The sequence below is a fragment of the Saccopteryx leptura genome, chromosome 1 (assembly GCF_036850995.1).
Source record: "Saccopteryx leptura isolate mSacLep1 chromosome 1, mSacLep1_pri_phased_curated, whole genome shotgun sequence".
Lineage (NCBI taxonomy): Eukaryota > Metazoa > Chordata > Mammalia > Chiroptera > Emballonuridae > Saccopteryx > Saccopteryx leptura.
The window spans coordinates 199,838,532-199,854,460 of record NC_089503.1 but is presented as its reverse complement, the minus strand read 5'-3'; the positions used below and the strand labels follow the sequence as shown (position 1 = coordinate 199,854,460).

General features: G+C 39.2%; 1 protein-coding gene across 2 annotated transcripts in view; it reads right to left on the bottom strand.

The window, feature by feature from the left end:
• The window catches only part of AFG2A (AFG2 AAA ATPase homolog A), a 278,970-nt gene that overhangs the window by 205,860 nt on the left and 57,181 nt on the right, over nt 1-15,929 (bottom strand). For both annotated transcript variants that reach the window (XM_066384859.1, XM_066384866.1), the window contains exon 11: nt 1,982-2,191. In XM_066384859.1, coding sequence (XP_066240956.1) covers nt 1,982-2,191 — 210 coding nt within the window. The remainder of the gene's footprint in view (nt 1-1,981; nt 2,192-15,929) is intronic.

The following is a 15,929-nucleotide window of genomic DNA, read 5'->3' as shown; positions in this document are numbered from 1 at the left end:
TTCCCAGCTTTTTTGTCTTCATCGCCTCATATGTAAACTATATGACAAAGCTACTTTAACTCTTTTCACAAAATCAGACCAAGATGAAAGGACCAATGAAAATGCAAAGAAAAGCAAATTAGTTTTTCATGTTGCCAACTTTTACTTTTGAAAAAGTGCTACGGTAGGCACAAAAACACACAAAAACACAAAATATTTGAAAAAATTTAAATATATAGGAAAAGTGAAAAAAAAAAACAGTAAAATGAACACACATTGTTCATTAAAAATATACTCCAACCAAATTAAAAAAATAATACTGTGAAACTATACTAAATTCCACAGTGAATAAAAATCTATATTAAATAAAAATCAGTAAACAAGTATGAACTCAAATTAGTAAGACAATTTCTTAACATAACTTACCTTTTGTGTGTGTGACCTAAAAGAATTAAAAACTTAATTGAAAAGCTGAACATATGGTTGGCTATTTTACATGAACAGTGTCCAAGATAAACCTTTCAAAGAACCCTTTGAATCCTTTTCTCACATTGAAAAAAGACAAAAGTCAAATTAAACTATATAAAGTTGTGAAAAATTTCATATTAAGAAATGGTAAATATATTTTTAATCCTAGAACAGGCCAGAAAGCAGTCCTGGTAGCATCTGGAACTGTTATCTTGGATCATGAAAGAGTGAGGGGCTAGTTTCTCAGAAAATATACCTGTTCTTCCTTGAGATTCAAGTGCAAATAACTAGGAGCTAAGTTCTTATCAGATAAGGTGCAGAGATTTCTAGTAGACAGAGAAAATTCAGAGTTTACCATAGACACTTGTAGAATTACATGCCAGAGCAGGCACAGGAAAATGGAGATGACAGTAAGAACAGGAAATGCCGGTAAAATGACCATGTCCATTACCACAAGGCAGGGGACAGGAACCAAAGAAAAATGAACGTATTCCTGGAAATTTTAAAATCATTCATTACTCCAACAGTGAAAACAGTGGTTGTGATTTAGCATGAATGATCATAATACACATGGTCTCCTCACCAAATCCTCACAATCCAATATTCTCCAGAAAAAAGGTAACAGAAAATAAGCAAACATTAGGGATTATAAAGATACTGATGCTTAAAAATAGGTTAAACTTATCTAAATATCACTCCATAAAAATTGTTAGAGAAGTAAAAAACTGACACTCTACTCAAGTTTTATGCTTTCAAGTTGCCAAGGATTTCAATGTTCTAAAATAGAAAATGTATAGTTATGAAAAAAAAAAGTCTCTGGTAATCTCAGAACATTATCATGTACCTCTTCTGAAATGAATCTGACATTTTATATATTTAAATACATATTTTTGTGGTCAAGTCCACAGAAATGGCTATAAGGTTTTATGTATGTATATTTAGTAACTGGATATATCGTTGTGTTCCATAAAATTTATTAAAATTAATATCTGGTCCTAAAGTAAATGTAAAACTACATATCAAATAGGGTTCTCCATCCCAACAGGGCAGCTGGTAAAAAAACACACTGTCTGTGTGTGCCTCAGAGTACAGACAACGTGTGTACATCCTCTGACTGCAGAAGTGTTTTTTAATTTAGTTTTATCGTATAAAGTACCTGGTTTCTTTTATTACATATAAATTTATAATATTAAATTCACAATCGTATTTATTTATAATTAAGTCTTGGTTAAGCAAAAGTGATCAGTATAAATTAAAAACGTAAAAACCAAGGAAGACTAGTTTCTAATACACAAGTATAAGAAATACTGAGAATCAGGAAATAAAACAGTCTTCTACCGTCCACCCTCATTTGCTGATGAACATGCTCTAATTTACTCATCTCTCATCTCCCTATATTACATTGCCATCAACCTCAAATAAAAGTCAGCTACTCCTTACGTTGCCTTCTTGTTCTCTGAAGTATAGGAATCGGTAGATGGGTGCTAAGCGGGCTGGAAGACAATAGGAGCAATTTAAAAATTTAACATCATACCTTTATGGCTAGAAAATTCAGTCCACTTTCATTGGCCAAAGCCTTTGCGATCATGGTTTTAGAGCATCCAGGTGGCCCATACAGAAGAATTCCTTTAGGAGGCTGAACACCCATTCGGGTGAAAGACTCGGGATGTTTCAAGGGCCACTCCACAGCCTGTTTTAGTTTCATTTTGATATTTTCCAGTCCTCCAATATCTGACCAGGACACCTGTAAAACAGAACATTTTCTAAACACAAGACTGCCAGGACAAACAGAGAACTTTAAAAGAAAATCAACAAAAGAAGTACAAGAGAGTGAAGAGAACCATTTTAAAATCAGGAAAATCCTAAAAAAAAAACAAAAACCCAACAATATCAAGATTAATTAGGAATGCATAAAATATGATCTGCATACTATAGAAATACTAAAAGAAATGCTTCTGCTTGCAAGTCTTATATAAACAACTGTTTACATGATTGAACACACTGTTGAAGTTTATCTTCTATTCTAAATGGCTTTAAAAATTAGGTTTCAAAAAAAAAGGTTTCATCTGTCTGAAAACGGCCTGAATCAGTGAGCCCAATTCTTGTCTATATCTATAATTTCTTAAATTTCTTTTTAAAAAGTTATCTACCTATTATTTATTTATTTACTGGTTTTTGAGAGGAAGGGAGGGAGGGAAACAAGGAGGGAGAAACAGAGAGAGATTGATTTGTTGCTCCACTTAGCTGTGCATTCATTGATTGCTTCCAGTATGTGCCCTGACCAGGGATTGAACCCACAAACTTCTGTGTTGCAGGACAACACTCTAACCAACCAAGCTATACTTTCAGGGCTAACACATATACTCTTTTCTGTCTTTGGCATATTAATAAAATAGCCTCAAAATTTTGTTCTCTTTTCTTAACTATAAAATATCCCCCCAAACAAGCTAGTTCTTTACATATTATTTACTTAATAAATATGCATTGAGAACTACATAGGAAGTAGAAAAATAGAACATGAATAGACTTTAAAGAGCTTAACAACTACCAGGAACATGCACGTAAATAACCATAGTATAAGGGAAGGAACCCTAAGCACAATAACAAAGAAATAGAAAAGGCCTTTCAGAGTTTCCAGGAAAAAAGATTCCTTCCAGCCAGAAGGCAAATCTGAAATCCAACTCTTGAAGCATGGGTGAGATCTGGAAATGTGGAAATAGGAAAATGGTCAGACAGAGGCCAAAAAAGAAGACTCAGAAGGAAGTGTGAAGAGAATAAGGAAAAATTGAGGGAGGGAAGTAAAAGTCGAGGCCAAATAGGAGTAGAGCACCTTGAAGGCTAGATGAAGCATCTCAAAAATCTTTCCCTTTTTAAAAAATATTTATTTTGTTGATTTTAGAGAGAGAGGAAGGGAGAGAGAAAGACAGGAACACCGATCTGTTCCTGTATGTTTCCTGACCGAGAATCGAACTGGCAACCTCTGTGCTTTGGGACAATGCTCTAACCCGGTGTTTTTCAACCAGTGTGCCGTGAGACATGCTCAGGTGTGCCGTGGGAAAATTAAACATGGGTCCCCAAACTACGGCCTGCATGCCAAATACGGCCCGTGGAGGCTATTTATCCAGCCCGCCGCCAGCCGCCTCCATCCGAACATAAACATTCCCCTCACAATCCCTCCAGCTATCAGCGACAGGAAGAGTAGAGGCACAGGGAACGCTCACTGACCAATCACCTTCTAGGATTCATCCCGACCACTAGCGATGAACCAATAGTAGGCCACCTCTCATCCACATCCAGGAAGGTCCCCGCTTGGGCTGCCGCACACTTGTCATTGCGTGGCCGTAGCTAGTAGTTGAAGCTGCTACTCCTCCTCATGGTCCCGATTTCTAATCCTGGTTAGGACTGGAGGCAAATATTGCCACCACTAGATGAAGCCTCAGCTGGTTATGTCTATCCTAATGGTGTATATAGATATTTGACCTTTTTCTTTTTAAAAGAGGCCCCCGCAGAGGGTGATATACAATGCATCACAATGCATCACAATGTTATCTAACTTTAAAGCTAAAGTTTGCTGATCTTCCTTTGGATAGTTTTTGGTTATCTGTTGCCAAGGAGTTCCCCATTCTGGCCAACAAAGCTATTTTGACATTGCTCCCGTTTTCAACCACATATCTATGTGAGCTGAGCTTCTCAAGCTTCACTGCGATAAAAACTAAAAACAGAGAGAGACTGAGAACTGTTGAGGAAGAGCTTTGTGTGTGTCTTTCTACCATTCCTGCCAGGATATCCCTTTTGTGTTCATTGAAACAGGCCCAGGTTTCACACTAAGTGAGTATAAATACATTTAGAAACTATATTATTAACTATATGTATAATATGTACTGTGTTAGAGTGTCATTTTGTGTCATTTTGGTAGGTGGTGTGCCAAAGAATTTTGTAAATATAAAAAATGTGCCGCAGCTCAAAAAAGGTTGAAAATCACTGCTCTAACCAACCGAGCTATCTGGGCGGAGTGAGGATCTCTCTATTCATATAAGAAGTCTTGGAAGGTTTTAATCTAGAAAGTGATGTGGTCTCACCTATACCTCAAGAACATTCTCTGACAAGCTTCATTGTAGGAGAGAGAGTACAGGGAGACCAGTTACAAAGCAATCCCAAATATCCCTAAAAACAAACAAACTTGAACTAGGGTAACCACAGGCAGATGATGAGGACACACCAGAGAGACACTGCGGGTCTCCAGTGCACGGTTCTGAGGGTGGATAAGAAAGGTGGAGAATGTAAAGCTCAAGATGTCAAGATGGACTGAGAGAATCTGGACCACAGAAAAAGGACTTTCAGGAGAGAAACTAAACAAGATAGATTTTTTTTAGGCCCTGGCCGTTGGCTCAGTGGTAAAGCATTTGCCTGGCGTGCAGGAGTCCTGGGTTTGATTCCCGGCCAGGGCACACAGGAGAAGCGCCCATCTGCTTCTCCACCCCTCCTCCTCTCCTTCCTCTCTATCTCTCTCTTCCCCTCCCGCAGCCAAGGCTCCATTGGAGCAAAGTTGGCTGGGGTGCTAAGGATGGCTCCATGGCCTCCGCCTCAGGCACTAGAATGGCTCTGCTTACAACAGAGCAACACCCCAGATAGGCAGAGCATCGCCCCCTGGTGGGCATGCCGGGTGGATCCCAGTCAGGCGCATGCAGGAGTCTGTCTGACTGCCTACCCGTTTCCAACTTCAGAAAATACAAAATGAAGTTAAAATGAAGGATAGGATATTCAAAAGATGAAAAGTGAGCAGGTGGAATGTAAGCATCACAAATGGAGCTCCTCAAAGAAGACAGGACTGGAATGTCAGATTTCAGAGATCTCTACATACAAACAAAAGAACCCATGAAATTCATTAAAACTGCCAATCAGGAGAAGAAAGATGTGGGTGTTGGGCACCACCTACATTTAAGAGGCAAGAGGAAATAAAGATGAAAAGTTAGAAAATAATCTACAAATGCAAAAAACAGAGGGTTTTGTTTGTTTGTTACTATCAGAAAAGGATTCCATGTTCTAAATGAACTTGCACAGCTTTGTGGTTGTTTTTGTCTTTGTCCAAAGGACCAGGAAAATGCTGTATTATCAACCACAATCCTGAGATCATTCTTTTCCTAAACTGGTTTCCTGAGGCTTGAGAAGATTATTGGATTAAAACGCATGGACATTTTTATAGTTCTCTTGATGGACAATGCCAGTTTGCTATCCCAACCACTTCATCTTCTTGAACAATAATTCATTCGATTTGGAAAGGTGATGACAAAGAAAATAGAATCAGGGTGATAGCCGGGTCTCAGACTTTGGGCAACTGTATAATTGAGAGTTACTTAAAAGAAAAAAAAAGAAACATGTTTGGAAATTAAAGAATCATTTCCAATTCTTGCACTGTGGTTGGAATTTACAAGTGAAATAAATCCAATAAACTTTAAGAAATATCTTCTATGTACTGGACTTATTATAGGGACTACAAAAGCACAGAGATGAATGAGACGGTATTCTCCAAATGTTGTAATCTAGAGAAAAATAAGAAAAGTATCCTAAAAGACACAGTCTTTGTCTAAAGACACAAAATATCTGTCTTCACAGAAATTAATACAAAAACTACTAAAAAATATAAAAGTTTTATAGTTATCAAATATGTGGGATGGTGAAGAAAGAGATTGGAAACTGTTGCAGATATATAAGACATGCCAAGATGTTAGAATGTGAAAATAATAGTAATTCCCACCTCATACAATTATAAAGATAACTGGTATAGAGTAAGTACCTGTAAGAAATTATAAAGAACAGTAGAATAATTACCTGTTTTCTCAACACTTAAAAGTAACCCCTGTTAATATTTTGTCTTACCTTTTAGTCTTTCAAATACATGCACATGTGTACATGTGTTTTCAATAAAATCATAATGTAGTCACAATTTTATATGCATATACTCCCAGGATTATTGTGAGAATTACGATTCACTATCTATTAAATCAATTGTATTTTGCCAGGCATACAGTGCTTATTTAATAAACACTAAAGAGTACTTTATTTCAAGGTCTGAAACATAGTTATAATAAATTGTTATAGTATTCTGAGTGAACACTGACAAAATATAAAGATCAAGTCATTACATTTGTAGTTCCATGAGTAATATTTAATTAACATAATTTTTCTATTAATTTTCATCTTGTCTGATTAGTACATTTCTTAAACTAAAGGCAAACAAGTTTTACATTTTTATTCAGGCCCCTTAGTCCCAAATAAATAACTTTATATAGCTAAGAATTAATTAAAAAATGAATATAAATCAGCTTAAAGAGCTTACAGGGACATGGATCAGTCTTAAAGCACAGAAAGTCATGGGAAAAGTTAGTCTGTAAGAGAATAAACACCAGCATGAAATCATAAAATCCTAGACCTAGAACAGGAATTCAAAAACCAGTTGGTTCCCATCCCATCTTCAGTCAGTATTTCATCTTTCAACTCCTCTCTTCTTTCAACAAATACTACTTTATGCTCTTCTCAAGTTTTTAAAAATATTAAAGTTCTCTCTTTTAATTAAGTTACACTATATCATAACTTCCAGGAAATTATTTCTACAATATAATGTGAATCACTGCTGATAATAGTTGGGTCCTTTCTTATTTTGTCCAAATGAAAATAGTGAACAGCTGCTCACATATGGCTTTATAACTCTGAACTAGTAATAATGTTAGAAGTGAAGGGAACAGCTGTCCAACAAGCACAGACGGAGCAGTGAGATCAGTTTCCCAAGGGAAACGCCACCCACCCCCAAATCTTACAGTACTTTCTGGACAAGAATCTAACAATACACACACACAAAAACCCTCACCTCACACTACATACCCAGAGAAGCCAAAAGACCTGATGATCAGGTTAAAAAGGGGGAGGACCGACCCCTTTTATGGACAAGTTCCAAGGGGACAAAATAAAAGTTAATGACCTGGAGTGCAACTTGGGGAGCATTACTGTGAGAGGGATCCAGTAGCTCAGAGGGGCTGATAGTGTCTTTAGACATCTGTGAGTCGTCCTGTTTGCTAGATGCCAAGTTTTACACTACCAGGGACAAATGCTTTTGAAAGTGTTATTTTCATAGAAAATATTGCAACAAAGAGTACTTTTCATTGTGTTCTTTCATGCTAACAAGTCCCAACACACAGATGAGAAGCCAGGCAGCGGGGAGTGGGTTGGCGCCAGCTCCCACCCCTCAGCTGGCCGCATGCTAGCTTTCTCAACAACTCGGACGTTTCAAGTACATTTATTTTGTTTTGAAATTACAAACATACCAAATTACTAAAGATACTACATAATGCAGTAAGAAATAAATTGAGAAAACCCAAACTCCAAGATCCAAAAGAAAAATAACAATGGATTTCCAGATGTTTCTTTAACGGAGAGAAAGCAGCAATGAGGAAGCAGTAGTGTCCACCATGATGTGCTCTTTGATCTAAGTGGGTCAAGCGAAGCCTTTGGTTTTGCACAGTGAAGAGACAAGCACTTTCCCTCTGCTTTAACATAGTTCATGGAGATTTTTACAAAACCAGCCCAAGTTCCAGTTCTACTTTGGGGCCATAAACCATCTACCTCCCCCACCCACTTTTTAAAAAGCAAAACTTCATTCAAAATGCAAACCGCAATTCCATGAGGACTCTGAAGTCCAGGAAAGCGGGTGGGCCGTGAGGCAGTGAACCCGTGGGCAGCACCCTGCTCCGGGTGGGCGGGGCTGGAGGTCCTAATCCTCTCCCCTCTGCCTGTTCCAATCCATTTTGCAGAAGCAAGCACAGGTTGAAAACACATAACAATTTCATAGGTAAGAGCACAGGGGTCTAAAAAAAATATGAGAAAGAATATAAGAAACTGTATACCAAAACCTTGCCACTACCGTCGGCCTGGCGTGTGGAAGTCCCAGGTTCAATCCCTAGTCAGGGCACGCAGGAGAAACGCTATTCTGCTTCTCCACCCCTTCCTCTCCCCTTTCTCTCTCTCTCTCTCTTTCCCTCCCACAGCCAAGGCTCTAATGGAGCAAAGATGACCCAGGCACTGAGGACGGCTCCATAGCATAGCCGCCTCAGGTGCTAGAATGGCTCAGATTGCAACGCCCCAGATGGCCAGAGCATCGCCCCCTGATGGGCATGCTGGGCAGATCCCAGTCACCTTGCTGGAGTCTGTCTGTCTGCCCTCCCTGTCCCCCTCCCCCCACCACTTCTCACTTTAGAAAAACTCCAAAAAACAAAACAAAACAAAACCTTGCCACTAATTGCAAATTGCAACTAATTTGGGTGACCATGTTCATTAGTAAATCCCACCCATTAAGCACCTCAATAAAATATTATAAAGACAATGGAAGCCATATGCTCTTATAATGCCTAACTCATAAGGACAAACATTAAGATAAAAAAGAAAGGAATTAGGAAGACAAGATGGCGCTGGAGTAGGTGGACGTACCAACATCCATCTCCCAGAACCAAAGTGGATTACAAAATAATTTTAAGAACTATTATCTGGAAAAACCAACTTTGGACTAAAATAAGAGGACTCCTCCAACCAAGGAACACTGAAGAAGCCAAACTGAGACTGGTAGGAAAAGCGGAAACGCGAAGAGGGCTGCCCAGATCCCCGGAGCAAACAGCAGCCGGGAGAGACTCGCGTGGCAGGAAGTGAGTTTAGCATAGAGGGGAGGGTCCTGAGCCCCAGGAACAAAGCCCCAGCCTGCAGCCCCAGAGCCCAGAAGAGGCGTAAGGACAGTATTTAGTTGGAAACAAGTCATGATCCTGTTTGTGAGAAAGAGACTGATTTCTCAGACCCAGGATTCTTCTTAAAGGGACCGCGCAGAAAACCTTTTTCACAACCAATGACCTGGGGCTCTGGGGGATAGGGAGAGAGGAGAATACTGGAGTAGCAGGAAAAGAATGTAATCTAGGAGGCACAGGGAGAAACATTTTGAGAGACAGCCACTCTAACCCCTGGGACGAGTCACTCCCCAAATCTGAAGTGAACTTTTCTCCTGGAAACAGTAATACCAGCAAAGGGAAGCAGGACACCAGCCAAACAAGCTCTCCCGTGGCAATCAGAGCAGAGTTGCTTAGAAGGAGAGAGCTTTCGGGTCTACAATAATGAGTGTTAGGGTCTGAGCTACAGTGCCCATACCCCACACGGCTGAGGGCTCGCCGGAGGGCGGGTGGCAGCGGGACGCGAGGCGCGGTTCTGTCGGCAGGGGTGGAAGCCTGCTGGCCGCCACTGGTCACACGTGTGAGCTCAGTCCTGCCCAGCTGGGAAGGAGTAGGCGTGCAAAAGTGGTCAAGCCCAGCAGCAGGCAGCCTGTAATCCAGCCTGCGGGAGAAGGGCGGGGAACCCCGGAAGGGGTGGAGACCAGCCACTGAGCAAGGGCGCAGGAGCACAGCCTTGCTCTGTGTATATAACCGAGGCTTGTGGCCTGAATTGGGAGCCAGCTCTTCCTGCGGGGGTGGAGCCAAAAGCCCAGAATAGGCGGAGTTCCGCTACTGAGCTGTGTAGGGATGCAGTCCTGCCCGGCCGGTAGAGCCAAGGCTAGCAGCTGTTCCACGAGTGGGCTCCTCCTGCAAGAACAGGGTGAAAGCCCGGAAACAGGCAGAGACCCACAGCTAAGAAAGGTGCTCACCACTGCACTCAGGGCCAAGCATAACGCCACCCACGGGGGCGGGGCAAAGGCCAAGGCCACCAAGGCTTGTGCACCTGAGCATGTAATCACAGCCACTCCCGTGAAGGAGAGGTGGAAATCACAGCAACAGCCCCAGTGAGTAGGAACCGGCAATGCCCAAACCCAAAAGCCCTAGGCAGCAACAGAAGAGGGGGTGGCGGGCCTGCAGACACACCATACCTAGGGAACAGAGGCCATACACAGTGGACTCCAGTGGCCAAAATCTTCCTTTACACAGAGAAAATGCGAAGACAAAGAAATGCAACACAAATGAACCAAGAGAAATCCCCAGAAAAGGATCTAAATGAATCAGATATAACCAAATTATCAGATGCAGAGTTTAAAATAATGATTGTTAGAATGCTCAAAGATATTAGATCAACAATAGATGGTCATTACGAACACCTAAATAAAGAGACAGCAAATATAAAAAAGGACATTGAAATAATAAAAAAGAATCAGTCAGAAATGACAAATACAGTATCTGAAATAAAGAACACAATGGAAGGTATTAAAAGCAGGATGGATGAAGCGAAGAATCGAATCAGTGAGTTAGAGGATATAATAAATAAAGGCATGGAAGCAGAGCAGAAAAAAGAAGAGACTCAAAAAGTCTGAGGAAACTCTAAGAGAGCTCTGTGACAACATGAAGAGAAATAACATCTCCATCATAGGGGTTCCTTTTACGAAGAGAAAGAACAAGGGATAGAGACTTTGTTCAATCATATCATAGCGGAACACTTCCCCCAATTAAGGTAGGAAAACATCTCACATGTTCAGGAAGCACAGAGAACTCTATTAAGGAGAAACCCAAAGAAATCAACACCAAGACACATCATAATTAAAATACCAAAGCTAAGTGATAAAGAGAAAATATTAAAAGCGGCTAGAGAAAAAAAGACTATCACCTACAAAGGAGCCCCCATAAGGATGACATCTGACTTCTCACCAGAAACACTTGAGGCCAGAAGAGAATGGCAAGAAATATTCAAAGTAATGCAGAACAAGAACCTACAACCAAGACTACTTTATCCAGCAAAGCTATCATTTAAAATTGAAGGAGAGGCCCTGGCCGGTTGTCTCAGTGATAGAGCGTCGGCCTGGCATGCGGAAGTCGCGGGTTCAATGTCCAGCCAGGGCACACAGGAGAAGCGCCCATCTGCTTCTCCACCCCTGCCCCTCTCCTTCCTCTCTGTCTCTATCTTACCCTCCCGCAGCCAAGGCTCCATTGGAGCAAAGATGGCCCGGGAGCTGGGGATGGCTCCATGGCCTCTGCCTCAGGTGCTAGACTGGCACTGGTCGCAACAGAGCGACGCCCCGGATGGGCAGAGCATCGCCCCCTGGTGGGCATGCTGGGTGGATCCTGGTCGGGCACATGTGGGTGTCTGTCTGACTGCCTCCCTGTTTCTAGCTTCAGAAAAATATAAAAAAATAAAATAAAATAAAAAATAAAATAAAATTGAAGGAGAAAAAAAAAAACTCAAGGAATTCACTACAACCAAACCAAGGCTGCAAGAAATGCTAAGGGACCTGTTGTAAACAGATCGAAGGAGAAAAAGAATATAGCAAAGGAGGAATACAGTCTTAAAGAATAAAATGGCAATAGACAATTACATATCAATAATAACCTTAAGTGTAAATGGATTAAATGATCTGATCAAAAGACATAGGGTAGCTGCGTGGATAAGAAAACAGGACCCATACATATGCTGTCTACAAGAGACACACCTTAAATCAAAAGATGCACATAGACTGAAGATAAAAGGATGGAAAAATATATTTCACACAAATGGAAATGAAAAAAAAGCTGGGGTAGCAATACTTATATCAGACAAAATGGACTTTAAAACAAAGCCTATAGTTAGAGATAAAGAAGGTAACTACATAATGATAAAGTGAGTAACCCAAAAGAAAGATATAACCGCTATAAATATCTACACATCTAATATAGGAGCACCTAAATATATAATGCAGACTTCGATGGACTTAAAGGGCGAGATCAACAGCAATACTATACTAGTAGGGGATTTCAATACCTCATTAACATCTTAGATAGATCCTCAAGAGAGAAAATTAACAAAGAAATAGCAGACTTAAAGGACATATTAGATCAACTCGATTTAATACATATATTCAGAACGTTTTACCCTAAAACAGCAGAATATACATTCTTTTCAAGCGCTCATGGTACATTCTACAGAATAGACCACATGTTAGGGCACAAAAGCGGTCTCAACAAATTTAAGGCGATTGAAATCATATCGAGCACTTTCTCTGATCACAATGGCATTAAATTAGAAATCAACCACAACAGAAAAACTGAAAAATACTCAAACACTTGGAAACTAAATAGCATGTAATTAAATAACGAATGGGTAAACAATGAGATAAAAAAGGAAATTTTAAAATTCCTAGAAACAAACGATAATGAGCATACATCAACTCAAAATTTATGGGACACAGCAAAAGCAGTCCTGAGAGGGAAGTTTATAGCATTACAGGCATACTCAAGAACCTAGAAAAAGCTCAAATAAACAACTTGATCCTACATATAAAAGAACTAGAAAAAGAACAGCAAATAAAGCCCAGAGCTAGTAGAAGGAAGGAAATAATAAAGATCAGAGCAGAAATAAATGACATAGAGGCTAAAGAAACAATACAGAGGATCAATGAAACCAGGAGCTGGTTCTTTAAAAAGGTAAACAAGTTCAATGAACCTTTAACAACACTCACCAAGAAAAAAAGAGAGAGGACTCAAATAAATAAAATTAGAAACAAGAGTGGAGAAATAACAACGGACACAACAGAAATACAAAATATTGTAACAAAATACTATGAAGAACTGTACGCCAAAAAACTAGACAACCTAGATGAAATGGACAAATTCCTTGAAACATATGATCTTCCAAAATTAATCTGGAAGAAATAGAAAACATAAACAGACCAATTACAACAAATGAGATTGAAACAGTTATCAAAAAACTCCCAAAAACAGAAAAGTCCTGGGCCTGATGGCTTAACAAGTGAATTCTACCAAATATTCAAAGAAGAACTAACTCCTATCCTTCTCAAGCTATTTCAAAAAATTCAAGAGGAAGGAAGACTTCCAAGCTCCTTTTATGAAGTGAGCATAATTCTGATTCCAAAACCAGGCAAAGACAACACACACAAAAAAAATTATAGGCCAATATCCCTGATGAATTTAGATGCAAAAATCCTCAACAAAATATTAGCAAACCGGATCCAGCAATATATGAAAAAAATCATACACCATGATCAAGTGGCATTATTCTTGGGAAGCAAGGCTGGTAAAATATTCGCAAATCAATCAATGTGATTCATCACATAAACAAAAGGAAGGAGAAAAACCACACGATAATTTCAATAGATGCAGAAAAGACATTTGATAAAATCCAGCACCCCTTCATGATCAAAACTCTCAGCAAAGTGGGAATACAGGGGACATACCTCAACATGATAAAGGCCATCTATGACAAACCTACAATCAATATCGTACTCAATGGGCAAAATTGAAAAGTAATACCCTTAAGATCAGGAACAAGGCAGGGGTGCCTCCTTTCACCACTCTTATTCAACATAGTTCTAGAAGTCCTAGCCACAGCAATCAGACAAGAAAAAGAAATAAAAGGCATCCAAATTAGAAAAGAAGAAGTAAAACTATCATTATTTGCAGGTGATATGATATTGTATATAGAAAATCCTAAAGTCGCAGTCAAAAAACTACTAGACCTGATAAATAAATTCAGCAAGGTGGCAGGATATAAAATTAATACTCAGAAATCAGAGGCATTTTTATACACTAACAATGAACTGTCAGAAAGAGAAATTAAGGAATCAATACACTTTACCATTGCAACCAAAAAAATAAAGTACCTAGGAATAAATTTAACCAGGGAGATTAAAGACTTGTACTTGGAAAATTATAAAACATTGATAAAAGAAATCAGGGAAGATACAAACAAGTGGAGGCATATACCGTGCTCATGGTTAGGAAGAATAAACATCATTAAAATGTCTATATTACCCAAAGCAATTTATAAATTCAATGCAATACTGATTAAAATACCAATGACTTACTGCAAAGATACAGAACACATATTCCAAAAATTTATACGGAACCAAAAGAGAACACAAATAGCCTCAGCAATCTTGAAAAGGAAGAATAAAGTGGGAGGTATCACACTTCCGGATATCAAGTTATACTACAAGGCCATTGTACTCAAAACAGCATGGTACTGGCATAAGAACAGGCATATAGATCAATGGAATGGAACTGAGAACGAAGAAAAAAACCCACACTTTTATGGACAACTGATATTTGACAAAGGATGTAAGAGCATACATTGGAGTAAAGACAGCCTCTTCAACAAATGGTGTTGGGAAAATTGGACAGCTACCTGCAAAAAAATGAAACTAGACCACCAATTTACACCATTCACAAAAATAAACTCAAAATGGATAAAAGACTTAAATGTAAGCCGTGAAACCATAAGGATCTTAGAAGAAAACATAGGCAGTAAGCTCTCTGACATGTCTCGCAGCAATATATTTGTTGATTTGTCTCACAGGCAAATGAAACAAAAGACAGGATAAACAAATGGGACTTTACCAAACTAAAAAGCTTCTGCACAGCTAAAGACAATAAGAACAGAATAAAAAGACAAACTACACAATGGGAGAATATATTTGACAATACGTCTGATAAGGGGTTAATAACCAGAATTTATAAAGAACTTGTAAAACTTAATACCAGGAAGACAAACAATCCAATCCAAAAATGGGCAAAAGAAATGAAAAGACACTTCTCCAAAGAGGACATACAGATGGCCAATAGGCATATGAAAAAATGCTCAACATCACTAATTATTAGAGAAATGCACATTAAAACAACAATGAGATATCCCCACACACCAGTCAGAATGGCGCTCATCAATAAAACAACACAGAATAAGTGCTGGCGAGGATGTGGAGAAAAGGGAACCCTCCTGCACTGCTTGTGGAAATGCAGACTGGTGCAGCCACTGTGGAAAACAGTATGGAGATTCCTCAAGAAATTAAAAATTGAACTGCATTTTGACCCAGCTGTTAGGAACATAACCCAAGAACACCATAGCACTGTTTGAAAAGAAGAAATGCACCCCCATGTTTATGGCAGCATTGTTCACAGTAGCAAAGACCTGGAAACAGCCCAAGTGTCCATCAGAGGACGAGTGGATTTAAAAAGCTTTGGTATATATATACTATGGAATACTACTCAGCCATAAGAAATGATGACGTCAGATCATTTACAACAACATGGATGGACCTTGATAACATTATACTGAGCGAAATAAGTAAATCAGAAAAAACTAAGAACTATATGATTCCATACATAGGTGGGACATAAAAATGAGATTCAGAGACATGAACAGTGTTAGGGTTACAGGGTGGGGGCGTGGAGACGTAGGGGGTTGGGGAAGGGGAGAGGCACAAAGAAAACCAGTTAGAAGGTGACAGAAGACAATTTTATCAATGTCACCCCTTTAAAATTAAAAAAAAAAAAAAAGAATTTGTCTCAAGGCTAATTTAGGCAGTTAGAAGAATAGTATAAGGATGCTAATTCTGCTTCTCTGGCCACATCCTGCAAAAGGAGCCACAAGCAAATTGGTGATTTGGCTCCTCTGATTTTGCCAATTGGATTTAAAAAAAAAAAAATAGGACAAGAACGCCCTGAAATGGAACTAACAATACATGGGCATAAATTTAAAGGACT